Source organism: Miscanthus floridulus, chromosome 2, assembly GCF_019320115.1.
Source record: "Miscanthus floridulus cultivar M001 chromosome 2, ASM1932011v1, whole genome shotgun sequence".
Lineage (NCBI taxonomy): Eukaryota > Viridiplantae > Streptophyta > Magnoliopsida > Poales > Poaceae > Miscanthus > Miscanthus floridulus.
The window spans coordinates 22,723,589-22,742,462 of record NC_089581.1 but is presented as its reverse complement, the minus strand read 5'-3'; the positions used below and the strand labels follow the sequence as shown (position 1 = coordinate 22,742,462).

The following is an 18,874-nucleotide window of genomic DNA, read 5'->3' as shown; positions in this document are numbered from 1 at the left end:
CTCCCCTATCTCCCTCTCGTGTAGTGTTCTAGGTCTAAATGTGCATGTGTTTCATGGTTCTATGAGTTCATCCGTCTAGATCTACTCTAATCGATTCACAGAATTTCAACCCTACTCCTAGTAAAATAAAGCACTCATAAGCCAGAAACTAAACAATGTTCTCCTCTTTCTTATAGAAGCCCGGGGCCGGGGCAAGTAAAGCTGTTATCCTCTTGCTCGTAGAAGCCCTAGACCCGGGGCAAGTAAAACAATGTAGTAAAGTTCAATCGTGATTCAAGTCCTGAGACCACCATGAGTCTCTAGCGAAAATGGAACAATGTTGAAACGGTGAAAATTCATCTAAAACATATCCTGAAGTTTTAAAACATTAAAACATGGGACATATATAATTCATGTTATGTATTTTGTTGCAAATGTTGAGATTGAAGCTCGCTCTAGACTAATCCATGGTGTGTGTGTTTTATGTTTATGTCAAATCTAGTAGTAAGGTAGGCTTAAGCCAAATCTAGTACAGGATAGCGCCTCTGTTTCGTTAAAATTTGGCTTATGCGGATGCTTATTCTGATTCGTCGTGAGAGAAAAACACTGTTGGTTCGCTGAAAAGTACTCGTGAAGTTTAGCTGTCGACGCTGAAACTGTCGAAGGCACCACCGCCGTGTAGCCGCCGACGGGCGGCACGGCCTCCGACTTCCGGCAGAGCCCGTACAGGCGGTACTCGCGGAGCCGCCGACGGCCGGTCTCGTCGAGCTCATGTTAAGGGGGTGTTTGGTTCCTTAGTTCATATTTTAGTCCCTGTCCCATCGAATGTTTGGACACATGCATGGAGTATTAAATATAGATTAAAAAAATAACTAATTACACAGATTGCGACTAATTTGCGAGACGAATTTTTTAAGCTTATTTAGTCCATGATTTGATAATGTTGTGCTACAGTGAATATGTGCTAATAATGGCTTAATTAGGCTTAATAGATTCATCTCGTAAATTAGTCTACTCCTATGTAATTAGTTTTTTAATTAACTCATATTTAATTCTCCTAATTAGCATCAATGAAACCAAACAGCCCATGCCCCCCGCCCCAGGCGCGGAAAACGACCGTAGTAAAGCCAAGGAACAGTGGCGCGCGCGAAGTCGCGGACGGATACGGGGATCCTGACGCCCTGATCCCACGCGGGCCCCGGCCTCCACTGCACCCCTCCCTCACGCGGTCACGCCCCCACAGGCACGAGGCCGCGACCCAGGTCCTCCTCTGGCCCGCCCCCCGCCACATCACATATCATCCCGCGCCTGTGACTTTTGTGACGACGCATTCCGCTTTACCCGACGCATAACGAGAGGAAAACAAATCAGAGGAATTCGACGAGGGCACCACCCACCAGCACCACACCATGGCGGCCGCCGCCACCGCCACCGCCACCTCGCCCTCAGCCTCCTTCCCCGCGGCCTCCCTACGCCGCGACGCGCGCAGGCCCTCCTGCGTAGCCGCCGCCGCGGCGGCGACGACGGCCGCTGAGGCGGGGCTCGCGGCCGTCCCGGCGCCGCCGCCGACGCCGATGGTGCGGGTGGCGCCGGAGTCGCTGCAGCGGGAGAGCGGGTGCCTCGTGGCGGGCTTTCGGGAGCGCGGCGCGGGCGCGGTGGATGCGGAGGGGTTCGGGGACGCCGCGGGGGGAGGAGGAGGCCCTGGCGCGATGGAGTACCTCACCAGCGTGCTGTCGTCCAAGGTGTATGACGTCGCAATCGAGTCGCCGCTGCAGCTCGCCACCAAGCTCTCCGACCGTCTCGGGGTCAACCTCTGGATCAAGCGCGAGGACCTGCAGCCGGTAATCGACGACGATGCGCAGCCCTTCGTTTGCTTACCCCGCCACCTTTTTTTGGTTGGCTTGCGTTCATGGACGTGGATATTTGCGTACTTTTATTCCCAGAAAACAGCATCATTTCTTGGAAATGCTGGGGTTGGATGTTTCAGCTGCTACTTGTGTTTGTGGGATAGATTTGCACTCGCCTGTGACCTTGTTCGGTGTCATCTGTTGGGTATTTGGGGGTTTACCTTGGTACTGTCGTGTTATGCTGTTAATCGGGTTCCAACGGGATGCTTGGATTCACAGAATCACGGGGATAGGTACTCAGACATTCCCTTTAATTCTCCACTTTGGCTTTGATACGTTCTTGTCACGCTTTCTCCAAGGAGAATAGACGTTGCAGGATATTTTGCACTTTTGACTTGTTATTTATTATCGCTGATACTGGGAGTGCTGAAACCTTGAGGTGTACGTTTTTTTGGTAGCTTACAGAGTCTGTGAAACTTGATTCCACAAGTCTATAGGAGCTTTAGTTTCTTTAGGATCTCAAAGCTCAACAGGCTAGACTTGTGAACTGTGCAGCATGATTCAGGGTCTTGAGAATTTGTACCTATATATATATGTGCTATTCCAAATTCATTGAAAACTGCTATTCTAGTTTTATGTTTTCTTTACTTTCCTCATATTTTGTTTGCTTGTTGTACAGGTGTTCTCATTCAAATTGCGGGGAGCATACAACATGATGGCAAAGCTCCCCCGTGAGCAGTTAGAGAGGGGCGTCATATGCTCCTCTGCTGGAAACCATGCCCAGGGTGTTGCTCTTTCCGCTCAGAGACTGGGATGCGATGCTGTCATCGTCATGCCCGTGACAACACCAGAAATCAAGGTTTCTGATCTTTAGATGCTGAACTTAAGACACCCCTTTACATGATTCAGTTTACTTTAGTGCTCACTTTATAATGCAACACCTTAATTCCAGTGGAAATCAGTGGAGAGGTTGGGTGCAACGGTGGTCCTTGAGGGGGACTCTTATGATGAAGCTCAGTCATACGCAAAATTACGATGTCAGCAGGAAGGCCGCACATTCATACCTCCCTTTGATCATCCTGATGTCATCACTGGACAAGGAACTGTCGGCATGGAAATTGTTCGGCAGCTGCAAGGTCCACTGCATGCAATATTTGTACCTGTTGGAGGTGGTGGATTAATTGCTGGAATTGCTGCCTATGTAAAACGGGTTCGCCCAGAGGTTTGCTTTCCATCTTACCATTTCTTTTTTCTTTTAAAAATCCTATGCTGAAGACAACAAAGTTTCTTTACACGCCTTCATGGAGACTGGCGTGTCCCTGATATATTAAGTTCATTTTTAAGTTGAATCGTTTCATATTGGATCAATCTTGTTAATGTAATTTCTTTCTGGATCTTACATTGGTTTCTAGTCAGGCTGATATTTTTTGGAATGTTTTTGAAACATTTTTCTTTGTACAGGTGAAAATAATTGGGGTGGAACCCTCAGATGCAAATGCAATGGCATTATCCTTGTGTCATGGTAAGAGGGTCATGTTGGAGCATGTTGGTGGGTTTGCTGATGGTGTAGCTGTCAAAACTGTTGGGGAGGAAACATTTCGCCTGTGCAGAGAGCTAGTAGATGGCATTGTTATGGTCAGTCGAGATGCTATTTGTGCTTCGATAAAGGTGAGAACTATACATATGGGTGTTTTACTGAACACTGTTAAAAAATTTATAGTCTGAACTCACTTCGAGCTCAGTATACAATGTTCAAGAAAAGGAAGATAGTAATTTTGTTGCACCAGTATTCTCTGCTGCAGTGGTCTGTCAATATAAACCATCCAGTCATGAGTTTTTTTTTAAGTTACATGTTCAAAACACTATCTAGGTGGAATGTTGTATAATGTTATGTCATTAACTCTGTAATCTAGCATCAATTCCTGTGATTTGTAGAGTGTTGTATAATTTAGTGAGGTGTTTGGGGTTTTATGGATACACATATAGGAATATAGGATGCATAAATATTATGCAATGTCTATTGCATTCCAATCTTACATTCATACTCCTATCATCCTTCTTCACCAATGCTGCATCTGCATTGTACATGGCATTTTGATCCTTCTATATTCTTGGTGCTGAAATATGTCTTTTCATGTGTGCAGGATATGTTTGAGGAGAAAAGAAGTATCCTTGAACCTGCTGGTGCCCTTGCATTGGCTGGGGCTGAAGCCTACTGCAAATACTATAACTTGAAAGGAGAAAATGTGGTTGCAATAACTAGTGGGGCAAATATGAACTTTGATCGACTTAGACTAGTAACTGAGCTAGCTGATGTTGGCCGAAAACGGGAAGCATTGTTAGCTACATTTCTGCCAGAGGAGCAGGGAAGCTTCAAAAAATTCACAGAATTGGTATGCCTTATGAGGTAGTTCTGCCAACATATAAGTTTAAGATCCATTTCCTGTCTTATGATTTCTCATTCTGCAGGTTGGCAGAATGAATATTACTGAATTCAAATACAGATACGATTCTAATGCAAAAGATGCCCTTGTTCTTTACAGGTACATATCAAAGTTTGTCGTTTTTCTTTTTAATTATGTATCCATATCAAACTACCAAAATTCTTTACCTTGACAAAGATATATATTTTTAGTTTATTTATCTGAGATTTTTATTTATTAGTATGTACAGCAACGGTTAGCTTAGATGCTTACGTTATTATCTGTAACAGTGTTGGCATCTACACTGACGACGAGCTTGGAGCAATGGTGGATCACATGGAATCTGCGAAACTGAGGACTGTTAACCTTACTGACAATGATTTGGCAAAGGACCACCTTAGATACTTTGTAAGTTGCATCTTTCACACTCTGTTAGCAAATTATTTTGTCAAAGAGATCAATTGTAATTTTAGTTCATTTCAGTGTTAATATGACAATAGTTAACTGGATTTGCATTGTGTGACATAGGACCTATCAAAATTGTTTTACTTACCTTGCGTCCATTTTTGTGCAAATTTCTGCTATCTTGTTCGTGATTTCACATTATCAATTTTTCAGATTGGAGGCAGATCAGAAATAAAAGATGAACTGGTTTACAGGTTCATTTTTCCAGAAAGGCCTGGGGCCCTTATGAAATTTTTGGACACGTTCAGCCCTCGTTGGAACATCAGCCTTTTCCATTACCGTGCACAGGTACATGATGAGTTTTGTCTGTAGCCTTCTTATAATAGTGTCTATTATGCAATCTCATAATTTGAGACGATGATCGTTTTTCACTTCTTTGAAAGCCGGAACCTGAAGAGAAAAAACATCTCTGCTCTTCAAATGATCATATGCCCCTTTCCATTTCAAACATGAGAAAAAAAACGTATGCCTTGCTGAAGTTGTTCTGGGACGTGTATATTGCTTGTATTGATGATACTAAACAATGGAGAGAACCAACAAGGGTTGCAATTATATAATTTCATCATCTGATCTAATTCTCTTGTGCAGGGTGAAACTGGAGCAAATGTATTAGTTGGTATACAAGTGCCGCCAGCAGAGTTTGATGAATTCAAGAGTCATGCTGAGAATCTCGGGTACGAGTACATGTCAGAGCACAACAATGAGATATACCGGTTGCTGTTGCGTGACCCAAATGTCTAATGTCATATGGCTTTGCTCCCATAAGTTGGTGACACTTTTCAAGGAAGATTCTGCTGCAAGGTAGAAGGTGCAAGTTTCTTCTAAAGTTGAAATGAAGCCTGTCACCAAATGTAGCTTCAGTGTGCAATCTGTTTATCCAGATCATGTAGTGTATCAGTTGTGTATCTTTGTTGTTGTGCTTCGTGATCTCAATTTATCGGTTTGTGGCACCTAGAGTTTGTCAAATAATGATAACCAATATGTTATCTAAATATCTGATAATAATTATGTAATTGTGATTTGGACTGCATCACTGCTGTAAAGTGTAAACCCTTGTCTCTTTGCAATATTGAGTTATCAACAAATTTGAGTAAGATCTGAATGTTCTTTCTTTTTTGTGTATGACAAGAATTGTAACTGAAGCATAGATGAAGGCATATTAAACCTCCTTTGTGCCATGTAAAGTAAACTGTGTCCGTGAAAGTGCCAAGCTTTATTTTACAGAATGCGTATCATGTGACAAGAAATTGAGAATTTGTGTGGTGTAATGTTCTGTTACATTGGTGCTGTTTGTTTTCGTGGTGGTAACGGAATGGAAAGGAAGCAAGGCATCGGCTTCCGTCTTGGAGCATGCGCCATAAAAAATGCGGAGCGGAGGATGCCTCGTGTGCAGAAGATGCGAATCGGCGAAGAGAACACACAGGTGACGATTCACGCTCTTGTGAAAGGGGTAACAAATTTCTACGGGCGGGAATCAAATTGCGGCGTGATCGAATCACCCATGGACTGAAACAAACAGGATCACACGTTATCTGTTACCGGCATAGTAGCCGAATTACAGTTGGACTGACACAAACAAACAGGATCACACGTTATCTGTTATCGGATTACGTTACAACTACGGGAACCAAACAGTGGTGTCAATGTCATGGTGAGAGCGCGATACCGTGTCAGTCGTATGGTCGATTTGATGCTGTGTACTTGTGTTGCCATTACTCAGAGTTGCAGCGAGGAAACGGTGGGGCGACTGTTAGTTGTAACGTCGATTGGTGGTTAAGATCGACTACTGGAGTCACTTGTCACGGACAGTAACATTTCTTGGAATGTATCAATAACCTAGACCTGGAGGACTTATTTTCCTTTATCTTACATATTGACATGCTGTCCCTGCTTAGACAATGTCAGCATCCCGTCCTGGTGTCCTAAATTAGCATAAATCACGAAATAAAATTACAATTTCACTGCAAATCAAGCTTTGTCACCACCGCATCACCGCTCCAGCCTAGCTGTTGCTGAAGCGTCAGTTTCAGCCTTTCAGGCTCACGAACCATGGCACCACTGCACCAGCAACCATGAGGGTCCACGCCAAGTGTCATGTTCGCTTGGCTGATAAGACATGACTGAAAATACTGTTGACTGCTTTGTAGTGAGAGAAAAATATTATTCGTTGGTCGAAAAAGTACTGCTTATGAACGAGTAAAGGCTGCTGATATCCGACAGTTCCCGATCCATAGCCCCGCTCCATTCGAGGCCACCCCCCGCACGTCCTCTACGCGTTCAAATGTCCATACGATCCATACCAACTGGACGGCCGGCCCCACCTCGGAGTCTTTCAAACAAATTCTCTCACTGCTGTCACGGCCCACAGTTTTATTGTCCCCATCTGCAGAGACTCAGCTTACCAGCACCGGCGCTCGAACGCCGCGTCCAGGCAACCCATCCTTCCGATCCCGACCGTCGGCACCTTGCAAGCAAAACTACAAGCTCGCTTTTAAAATCTGTCGCTGCAATTCTCTCATCTGTTTCCCACTAGTTAGATCCCACCGCCGCCCGCCGCTCGCCGCCGACGAGCACCGCAGCCTTACACAGAGCCGCGGGCGAACCTTCGCGTGCGGCCTCGCCCGGGATGGCGACTATGGGGAGCCTGATCGGGCTGGTGAACCGGATCCAGCGCGCGTGCACCGTCCTCGGCGACCACGGCGGCGGCGGCGGCGAGGGCTCCCTCTGGGAGGCGCTCCCCTCCGTCGCTGTCGTTGGCGGGCAGGTACGCTCCGCCCACCACCTTCAGATCCGCCGTGCTCAGGAGCCAGGCCCCAGATCTGGCCAGCGCGCTAACCGCTATCGTTTGGCTGCGTGTTTCTCTTCTGATGATGCTTCCAGAGTTCCGGGAAGTCGTCGGTGCTCGAGAGCATAGTGGGGAGGGACTTCCTGCCCCGTGGATCTGGTAATGCTGCCGCTAGATCATGCGCGTGCCGTTCGATTTGGGTCCGCTCGGGTGCTTAAGGATTCAGTTTGCGTTTGATTAGGTATTGTCACGAGGCGGCCTCTAGTGCTGCAGCTCCACAAGACAGATGGTGGGCACGAGTATGCTGAGTTCCTCCACGCCCCGCGGAAGCGGCTCACCGACTTTGGTAAGACGAACGTTTTGCATTATTCATCTCAGCAATTTACTTGTTGTCTTCAATTCTGTTAGGGCAGTCTACTAAGATTACGGTCTGCTTGTTGGGAAGCTTATGGTTGGACTTAAATAAAACAGATACACATGGAACATTGTGCATCATCCGTCTTCCCAAAGATTGGATGAAATCTATGTACTTAAATGACTTCGTATTCTATGAGTTATGATATTAATGTATGGTGCTATTACTATTACATGCTTCCAGTAATAGCTAGCATGGCATAATATTTAAGAGCAACAGGGCATATTAGGAGTTGCCCTTCAAATTGCACTTACAACCAGTGAGATGTAAAAAATATCGCACAACACATTCAAGAAATATTTGCACTGCATATAGCCTTACTCTACCTTAGTTGCTTTGTTTTTTCATAAATGGACGAAATGCAGTGGTTTTATCTTATTGTGCGCTGTAGATCAGATGCCACAAAAAAAAAAACTATTCACTGTATTTAAAAAAGAATGAGAAATGTCATGTGAGATAGCTGGTAGGAACTAATTGTGACTAGTTCATGAAAGAAATATCTGTGTACTAGTTCATTGATGGAGCTTTGATAGTTATTTACGTTTCCATTTATGTCTATGTTTTACTAATGAGATGCCAGAGTATTTGTTAATTGTTATTGAATTCCTCTTTCCATTTTTGTATATTTGCTGGATATGTTTAGTTAAACTATTGTTATATCCATATAATTGCAGCTGCTGTGAGGAAAGAGATTGCCGATGAGACAGATCGCATAACTGGGAAAACTAAAGCTATTTCAAATGTTCCCATCCATTTGAGTATATATTCGCCACATGGTAAGTGTTGATTCTTGTTCTGAATTTCTGATTTCTGAAGTGTGCTTGGTTGATTTATTCCAAGCTTCAACGAATATGAGATTAGGCATTAGGATTTAGGACACCTTATTTGATGTGACCAAAGATAATACAAGTAATGCATGAAGGGATCAAAGATAATATCAAATAATGTATGGTAGGTGTGGTGGACCTAGAGTTTCCAACATTAGTTTTAGAATCAACAGATTTCTTATTTGAAGATTTCATTGATTTTGCTCCTCCAGTAAAACCTATAGATATTGTAGGTGTTCATGGAATTGGCATAGGCAATGCTCTGAAATAGTTTAGTTTGTGTTTGTTGATTTTCTGGGTACACAGAGGTCTGGTCAGAATAATGGTGTGAGATAGTACCAGTCATCTGTGCACTAAAACTTTTAAGATTAACTTTACTCAGGATTGAGTGATGGCAAAACCTCTTATATCTTCTATGCATTATGATATCGAATTGAACGATTCTGGTTTGGTGGGTCTAGATTGTCCAAAAATATTGTGTCCTGTTTTCTATTCAAGGTGTATGTATGCCTCAAAGTAATAGCCACATATGTAGACTCATGGTTCTTTCTGATTCCTGTTCCTGAAGCACAATTACCAAAAAGAAAAAAGAACTATAGCTTGTTATGTTAGCTTTATTATGTCACTTGAAGTTTTATATGCAGTGAGTACATTTATGTTCCGTATCCCTTGAACTGTCTGTAGATTAATGTCACATTTCTGTTTGCAGTTGTTAACTTGACACTTATTGACCTTCCTGGACTGACAAAGGTCGCTGTAGGTAATGACTCAGTTGATGAATTAGTTGCTTTGGTTTTGGTAACCATACCTTCTATTATTTAACTTTTGGTACCTGCACCATTTTACTACAGAGGGGCAACCAGAATCTATTGTTCAAGATATTGAAAACATGGTTCGATCTTACGTTGACAAGGTAAAGGAAATCATCTCTGTTGGTTGCTATTAGTTATAGTGTGATGCATTGTTTTTGAGGCGCCGCGGCGAGGCGCCGCGCCCGACCCCCTTCACAACGCCTAGGCGTTTGTGGCGGACGCCTAGGCGACGCCATACACACATTGTAAGGCGTTGTAAGCTAGAATTTTATATACTAGTGCAGCACATACATACCTCGTTTGTTGCCAATTCTTGAGCCCATGTTCCTTTCTTTCCTTTCCAAAAGCTCTTCTCCCATGTAGCATCCATCCCCCTTGAAGGAAACTGCATGACAATTACAGAATTCAGCAATCAAACAGGTTATCAGTTGCTGAGAATTAAATAGGAAACAATACACAAGAGGCAAGATAACAAATTAGCAAGCATTAGTGCATGCATGAGCATGACAAATGACATCATAGTCTGTCTCAAATAGTCCACAAAAGAATTGCCATTGCTAGGTCTTGAAGCCTTGAATTGATAGGTAGCATGCCTTCTCTTGGCGGCTGTCCCAGAACTTGGTTTTTTCGCAGCCGGTTTTGGTGTTGCACCCCCATCTGCTCCTGCTTGTACATTTGCTGCTGCCACATCCACAACTTCATGTTCCCCATCTTCCTCAATACCATCCAAGAACAAAGGCCTTCTTCTCTTCTTTTGCAAGTAAGCTTCCATCTCTTTCCTGATTTCAGTGGTAACTTTTGGACAAAGGACAATATCTCCATATCCACCAGCCAAATGTTGCTTGAACCTCTTTATGCCTCCTGGAGCCTCATTTCCACACAGGATACATGTCACCCAGTCTCTCCTAGCAGGGTCCTGCCAGTAGGCATATTTCCAGCCTGGATCATTGGACTTCGCTTTCCTTGCTGGACCAGTCTTGGGATCATAATCAGGTGCTTCACTTGAGCTTGCCATGTTGCTGGATGCTACATAAAAGAAAGCAAGAGCATTACTAATAAGTAACTAATCAAAGCAAGAGCCTTATGTTTTTTTGTTCTGTACAACAGTAAACTAAAGAAAGAACACAAGTGAATGGAACTATGGCAGTGGCAGACATTATACTAATCAAAGAAAGATCCTTGTGCTTTGTGTTGTAGCAGGGTGTGTGACAGCCCAAGCACAAGCAGCCATTTGTATATGTGAGTGACAACCCATATAATATAAAAAGCAGGCATAAGCAGTTCATCTTACAATATTCAGAGGCTCAGAGCAGAGTACATACAGGCACACACCATGAGCAAAAGCAGAGCAGAGTGCAGAATAAATATTCAGAGCAAGGGAGGAGGCAGGGACAGGCATGCAGCATGGGCATACAATATTCAGATCAATAGCAGAGTACGAGGCATACAATATTCAGATCAAAAGCAGAGCAGCAGAGCACGAGGCATACTATATTCAGAGCAAAAGCAGAGCACGAAGAGCAGATAACACTACAAGAGTACACGCCTGGGAGTTGGCCTTTGGGAGACCAGAGACAGAGAGGAGGCAGGGGACATACCAGGCGGAGGCGCAGACACGAGGCGGACGGACAAGTGCGGTGCGGATGGACCTGCGGACGGCGACTCGAAGCGGATGGACAGGTGAGGTGCGGATGGACCTGCGGATGGCGATGGCGACTCGAAGCAGAGAGGAGGCAGGGAGCGACCAGGCCTAGGCTGACGACAGACGGTCGACGGAGGCGGGCGAGCAGGTGCGGACCGCTAGTGGACTTGCGCAGCTAGGCGGAGATGCAGGGGCGGCCTCGTGGGAGATGCGGGCAGCCGCTGGACTCGAGCAGACGAGCAGCAAGCGGAGATGCAGGGCCGCCGCCGCTGCCGCCAAGAGTTCCCGCCCTCGGCCTTCTCTTTTCCTCTCCCTCTCTCCCTGTGAAGCTGCCCGCACCCGCAGTAAATGCCACCGAGCGGGAAATTTCCCGCGCAAGAGCATATATGCGCTCACTTCCCGCCGCGGGTCTTCTGGCGTAGACGCGCGCTCGATTTCCCGGCCACCCGTGGTCGATTTCCCATCCATTCCCTGCAAAATCGCATTCGGCGTCCCCTGCGGCGCTGTAGGCGTCCGCTCGACGCCATTCGCGCCTAGGCGACGCCTAATCCTATGAGGCGGACGCCATACCCGCGGAGGTCGTGGCGACCCCGACACCCAGCACCTCTACCACGCCTTGTCGCCTAGGCGACGCCTCATAAACCATGGTGTGAAGCTTACTTGAGTTACTTGTACTCCTTGAATTTTCTGTGGCATATGTAGCCCATTTCCGGTATTATCCTTTTTTTAGCTTACATTGACTTGTGAGCACTATTTTCCCTGATCTGGGCACTATGAATTTACAGATAGACTTGTGTATTTCACTCTAGTCACATAACTAGATCAGAAAATCATGAGCTGTATATTATGTTTCGCCACATATTTTTAAAACCTAATATTTTCTTTTACTTCTGTTCTTTTTTTCTGGAAACTTCAGCCAAATTGCATCATCTTGGCTATCTCCCCAGCTAACCAAGATATAGCAACATCAGACGCTATCAAGCTTGCTAGGGATGTTGATCCTTCAGGTGCAGTTTTGATTTTTTTTTTCTCCCTACAGAATTTGAAATCACACTTTCCATTAGACAGGATTACCGATAAACCATTTTGTTGGCGTACCTAATAGTCAGTGCAGTCCCAATCATATATATTAACATTTTTTTCTCTTAACATCTTAAGGTGACAGGACTTTTGGAGTCTTAACAAAGCTTGATTTGATGGACAAGGGTACCAATGCCGTTGATGTATGGCACTTTTCAATTCTTGTTTCCTCATCCTCCATGTATGTAGTACTAAAAGTTTCTCTCTCCATGGAATCCTAGGTACTTGAAGGGAGGCAATATCGCTTACAACACCCCTGGGTTGGAATTGTCAATCGCTCACAAGCTGATATCAACAAGAATGTTGATATGCTCTCAGCAAGACGCAAAGAGAAAGAGTACTTTGAGAGTAGTCCGGAATATGGTCACTTGGCACATAAAATGGGTGCAGAGTATCTTGCCAAGCTTCTGTCACAGGTGAGGGCATTTTGCTGCTGTGGCATGCTTCTAACCATAAACTTTTGAATTTCTTATGCTGACTGCTGATGTGTTTCCATTTATTTATCCAGCATTTAGAGGCTGTTATCAGGGCCAAAATTCCAAGTATTATAGCCATGATTAACAAAACAATTGATGAAATAGAAGCCGAGTTGGATCGACTTGGTAGGCCAATCGGAGGTGATGCTGGGGTAAGAATTACTGTATTTTTTAATGATCTCTGTTACGTTGTGGCGAGAATTATTCATATGCATTGTCGGTGGTTTGTGCCACAAGCTGCATTATTTATTTGCAGGGATGATGCCACTGTGCATTATACATTTCTATAAATCTTGTTTATGGTGTATGTCTCTCATATTGTTCCCATAATCTGCAGGCTCAGTTGTACACAATCTTGGATATGTGTCGTGCATTTGACCGTGTCTTTAAAGAGCACTTAGATGGCGGGTAAGATATTCAATTGGCCTTTTCCATAATGTTCTTGTGCCTTCCATGATTATTGCCGATGTATGTTGACAAGTTATCATACTTATATGTATTGTTAAGATAGAGCATTTTTAAGGAATGATGTTGATAATTAACTTACACTTAACCATTACTACCTTATTTCTCAGGCGGCCAGGTGGAGATCGGATTTATGGCGTCTTTGACAACCAGTTACCTGTAGCACTGAAAAAGCTTCCATTTGACCGACATCTTTCAATGCAAAATGTTCGTAAAGTTATTTCAGAGGCTGATGGTTACCAGCCCCACTTGATTGCCCCTGAGCAAGGATACAGAAGGCTTATAGATAGTTCTCTAAGCTACTTTAAGGGTCCAGCTGAAGCGTCTGTTGATGCGGTATGACTTCTATGTTGATGCATATCTCCTTGTAGTGTTCTAGTTCATGTTTGAATAGTTGATGCATAAGTGTGTGTATACATTTAGTAATTTCGTATCCAAATATCCGATATTATATATTCTTGTATTATCCACCCATTACATTCATAACTGTTCCCCCCAAGTAGGCCTCGACGAGAGTGCTAAGAGACAGTTCTGGGAAGACTTAGATGGCCTGATTAGAGCTGTACCCAGTAGTGAGAAGCTTTTTATAGGAGGAGATCTTAATGGGCATGTAGGTACTACAAGCGCAGGTTTCGAGGCAGTTCATGGAGGTTTTGGGTATGGTAGTAGGAATCAGGAGGGGGAGGAAGTTCTAGACTTCGCGGTATCTTTTGACCTGATGATAGCCAACACTTTCTTTAGAAAGAGAGAATCTCATCTAGTGACCTTCAGTAGCGGACAACACTCTAGCCAGATTGACTTTGTGCTCACAAGAAGAAAGGACAAACGAGCATGCTTGGGTTGCAAGGTGATACCAGGGGAGTGTTGTTTCTCAACATAAGCTTTTGGTGGTAGACTTTCGTTTTCAGGTGCGTGCCCGTAGGGATAAACAAGCTAAGATTGAAAGAACAAAGTGGTGGAAACTGAAAGGGGAGACGTCAGAGGTATTCAGGGAAAGGGTTATCAAAGAGGGCTCTTGGAAGGAAGAAGAGGACATAAACAACATGTGGGAGAAGATGGCAACCAACATTCGGAAGGTGGCCTCAGAGGTGTGTGGAGTAACCAAAGGAAGTGGAGGCGAGGCTAAAGATACTTGTTGGTGGAACGAGGAAGTCCAAAGGGCTATTAAGGAGAAGAAAGAGTGCTATAGACGCTTGTACCATGATAGGAGTGTGGACAACATAGAGAAGTACAAGGTGGCAAAGAAGACTGCAAAGCGAGCTGTAAGTGTGGCAAAGGGTAGAGCGTACGAGGATCTTTACCAACGTTTGAGTACGAAGGAAGGAGAGAAGGACATTTATAGGATGGCTAGGGTTCGTGAGAGAAAGACAAGGGACTTCAACCAAGTTAAGTGCATTAAGGATGAAAGGGAGCATCTCTTGGTGAAGGAGGATGAGATCCGACATCGATGGCAAGAGTATTTTGACAAATTGTTCAATGATGAGAATACGGACACAACCTTTCAGTTGGATGACTCTTTTGATGACACCAATAGGCGCTTTGTGCGGAGAATCCAAGAATTTGAGGTTAGAGAGGCGTTGAAAAGGATGAAAGGAGGTAAGGCGATGGGACCGGATGGTATCCCAATCGAGGTGTGGAGATGTCTCGGGGACATAGCTATAGTATGGCTAACCAAGCTGTTCAACCATATTTTTTGATCGAACAAGATGCCTGATGAGTGGAGAAGTATATTGGTACCGATCTACAAGAATAAAGGGGGTATTCAAAGTTGTACTAATTACCGGGGAATTAAGTTGATGAGTCATACTATGAAGCTATGGGAGAGAGTTATCGAACATCGCTTGAGAGCAATAACGCGGGTCTCTATGAATCAATTTGGTTTCATGTCCGGAAGGTCAACCATGGAAGCCATTTTCTTAATAAGACAAGTTATGGAGCGATATAGGGAGAAGAAGGACCTACACATGGTTTTTATTGACTTGGAGAAGGCTTATGATAAAATACCAAGGAATGTTATGTGGTGGGCTTTGGACAAACATAAAGTCCCAACGAAGTACGTCGGGCTCATTAAGGACATGTACAACAATGTTGTGACTAGAGTTCGAACAAGTGATGAAGACACGGATGACTTCCCGATTAGGATAGGACTACATCAAGGGTCAGCTTTGAGCCCTTATTTGTTTGCCTTAGTGATGGATGAGGTCACAAGGGACATACAAGGGGACATCCCTTGGTGTATGCTTTTCGCGGACGATGTGGTGCTAGTTGATGAAAGCCGAACAGGAGTGAATCAGGAATTGGAGTTATGACGGGAGACTTTGGAGTCCAAAGGTTTTAGACACAGTAGAACTAAAACTGAGTATATGAGATGTGACTTCGGCACTACTATTCGAGAGGAGGAAGATATTAGTTTGGAAGGTCAAGTAGTGCCTAGGAAGGATACCTTTCGATATTTAGGATCAATGCTACAAAGAGACGGGGATATTGATGAAGATGTTAGCCATAGAATCAAAGCAGGATGGATGAAGTGGCGGCAAGCATCTGGTGTCCTATGTGACAAAAGGGTACCACAGAAGCTAAAAGGCAAGTTTTATAGGACGGCGATTAGACTTGCTATGTTGTATGGTGCAGAATGTTGGCTTACGAAAAGACGACATGTTCAACAGATAAGTGTCGCGGAAATGCGTATGTTGCGTTGGATTTGTGGTCATACAAGAAGGGATCGAGTTCGGAACGTTGATATACGTGATAGATTAGGGGTAGCACCAATTGAAGAAAAGCTTGTCCAACACCGGTTGACATGGTTTGGACATGTCCAACGGAGATCTCCAGAGGCACCGGTGCGTAGTGGAATCCTAAGCCAGGATAGTAACGTGAAGAGAGGCAGAGGAAGACCGAAGTTGACTTGGGTAGAGGCAATAAAAGGAGACGAAAGGATGGAATATACCCAAAGACTTAGCCTTAGATAGGAGTGCTTGGAAGACAGCTATTCACGTGCCTGAACCTTGATTGCTTCTGCTGGGTTTCAACTCTAGCCTACCTCAACTTGTTTGGGACTTAAAGGCTTTGTTGTTGTTGTTGTTGTACATTCATAACTGTTGGTGTACATGTACTCCTGCTGGTAAAAACTTTGGCAATGTTACTGCTATTAGATAGGCACATGAGAAAAAATAGGGAATCGCTTGGGGTCTTGGAATCATAAAAAAAGAGCTGAAATTAAAGGCTCATTGGCCTTGCTGCCAAAATCATATGATGTGCACACTATTACCATGACGGCATGACCCTAGTCTAGGGATGTCCCAATGACTGAATGAAGTCACGTTCAAGTGATGCAGTTTGACAGTGATGTTCTGAAATGTGATGGAAGCGAAGTACAAGCTGTTGGTTTGATGCTAAATTGAAATGTTTATGTTGTTGCTTGATGAAGAAAAATGTCAATATCCATGTTTTCTTGGTCATTTGAATTTTATTTAAAGCTATATTTCACAGGATCTTGGTCACTATATGCAGTTAAGGGCATTGGTGGTGGTTGCATCGGTTCATTGCCACCATGTGTACTGCCCTGGTATAAAAAAAATTGCTCGTGAACAATCACTCCGCAAGCAGACCCCCACAATAAGATTAAGGGAAGAAAACAGTGCTATGATGTCTTGGAAGTAGTCCTGTGGTCAAAACTTTTGGCAGCCAAAATAATTTCTAATGCACTTACATTACATCAACTCATAAATAAGTGTTGATTCTGCTCTCACCTGCTCATGCATTGAATATTCCAGTGATTTGATTTGATATGGTTTGCCCCCTCGCCAGCTCAGGGTTTGCTTTTCTTTGCCACTGGAGGAGAAGCCCTAATGATATTCTCATATTACAGGTCCATTTGGTCTTAAAGGAGCTTGTTCGGAGATCGATTGCAGCAACAGAGGTTGCCTTCTTTGTACCTTCCTTTGTTTCTTGGTGTCTTACTGGTTAATCCCATATTGTCTTTGGTATCATAGGAATTGAAGCGATTCCCAACACTTCAATCGGATATAGCTGCTGCTGCAAACGATAGCCTGGAAAGATTCCGTGAGGACGGACGAAAGACTGTTCTTCGTCTAGTAGAGATGGAAGCCAGCTACCTAACAGTAGAGTTTTTCCGTAAACTTCCTACTGAACCAGAGAAAGCAGCTGATAAGAACACTCCAGTGAGTGATAGATATCAGGACAATCATCTGAGAAGAATTGGTAAATTCACCTTCCTTTCTCTCTTTGTAGATTTGTAGAAAAAGGACATCTGGTTTAGCAGAAATGTGCAACCACTTCTTAATTTCTTATCCATCAGTAGAAACACAAGATTAAATAATAGGAAGTACTTTATCAGCCCTGTTGGTTTCCCAACAGTTGGTTGTAACTACCCTTCTATATCTTCAGTGCATTGTGGAATATGATATTGACATTAACCTAGGGAGCAATCAGGGTGGCGTTTTGCTTTTTTTCTCTACGTAAACACATGATTGTAGTACCATGGTCCTTTGTATTAGCTCATCTTGGAGTTTAGTTTCTGCATTAGTTGCATTCATTATGATGTACCACTAGTTATGGCTTGATTGTTGTTTTATTTTCTTTTCCTTGTCAGGATCGAATGTGTCATCTTATATTAACATGGTCTGTGAGACTCTGAGGAACACAATTCCGAAAGCCATCGTACATTGTCAAGTGAAAGAGGCAAAAAGAAATTTGCTTAACCGTTTCTATGCTCATGTGGGAAGCAAGGAGGTATGTTTACCCTGATTCCTTGACTAGTTACATTGTTTTGTACACAATTTGAAGACAGGTGTTTGCGTTTGTAGTTAAATCTTGGTTTAGTGACTACTGTTTTTTCACATGATTTAATTGTTTTGTAAGGCCGCACTGGTTGGGCATGCACAACAAATTTTATTAAACATCAATTTTGTTGAATTTGATATGTAGACAGCCCTGGTTTCTTGTAGTTTGTGTACTTGTTCTCACTGTTGCTTGTTCTTGCTACCAGCTGATCACAGGGTTCAGAGAACCTGGGTGTAGTGTTCAGTTTCCCCTTATTTTTAATTAATCCGGTTTAGATCGTTTCATTTTAGCAAATGGTTCTTGAAAGATTTTTACATATTCCTGATTACTCCAATTTATGCAATACTACTTGGAAACAGCTGAGCGCGATATTGGACATTGAATGAAGTTATCTTTCCCTCATTTGCTTTGCTTTCATAATCCAGAAGAAACAGCTGAGCGCGATGTTGGATGAGGACCCTGCTTTGATGGAGAAGAGGGATGCCTTGGTCAAGAGGCTAGAGCTGTACAAATCTGCAAGGAATGAGATCGACTCGGTCGCATGGAAATGATTGGCTTGTGAATTGTGACAGCTACAGCTGAAATGTAGAATGTACAACCACAGCAGCACACGTGTGATTGCAGTTGAATGTTCAATTCTTTTTTACATTTGAATTTAACCTGGAGGCCTTGTACGCAGTTTTCACTCGAGTATTTTTTCCAAACATGCTTATTTGGCCGCCTTGGCCTTAAACACGATTGTGTTGTGCGTGGATGATCTGGTCTCCGGTTGATATAAGATTATAGATGTATTCTTTTGTTGATTTTACTGCCTTGATGATCTCAATAGTTTTGCCCCAGTGAGAATAATGTTTT

The 18,874-nt window shown here is 43.7% G+C and overlaps 2 protein-coding genes across 2 annotated transcripts; both read left to right on the top strand.

The window, feature by feature from the left end:
- Window positions 1-1,303: 1,303 nt before the first annotated feature.
- LOC136538193 (threonine dehydratase 1 biosynthetic, chloroplastic-like) lies at window positions 1,304-5,808 on the top strand. Its single transcript, XM_066530176.1, has 9 exons — window positions 1,304-1,820; window positions 2,506-2,685; window positions 2,779-3,048; window positions 3,288-3,494; window positions 3,971-4,219; window positions 4,296-4,369; window positions 4,540-4,657; window positions 4,868-5,002; window positions 5,303-5,808. Exons 1-9 carry the CDS (start codon window positions 1,389-1,391, stop codon window positions 5,453-5,455), a joined length of 1,818 nt encoding a protein of 605 aa, XP_066386273.1. The 5' UTR covers window positions 1,304-1,388; the 3' UTR covers window positions 5,456-5,808.
- A 1,328-nt stretch (window positions 5,809-7,136) lies between these two features.
- On the top strand, window positions 7,137-18,845 carry LOC136519803 (phragmoplastin DRP1C-like). The gene is made up of 16 exons (XM_066513173.1): window positions 7,137-7,478; window positions 7,595-7,658; window positions 7,741-7,845; window positions 8,589-8,690; window positions 9,451-9,501; window positions 9,593-9,654; window positions 12,112-12,202; window positions 12,354-12,418; window positions 12,497-12,691; window positions 12,784-12,903; window positions 13,089-13,159; window positions 13,327-13,552; window positions 17,085-17,135; window positions 17,209-17,437; window positions 17,829-17,968; window positions 18,445-18,845. Exons 1-16 carry the CDS (start codon window positions 7,341-7,343, stop codon window positions 18,568-18,570), a joined length of 1,836 nt encoding a protein of 611 aa, XP_066369270.1. The 5' UTR covers window positions 7,137-7,340; the 3' UTR covers window positions 18,571-18,845.
- Window positions 18,846-18,874: the final 29 nt, after the last annotated feature.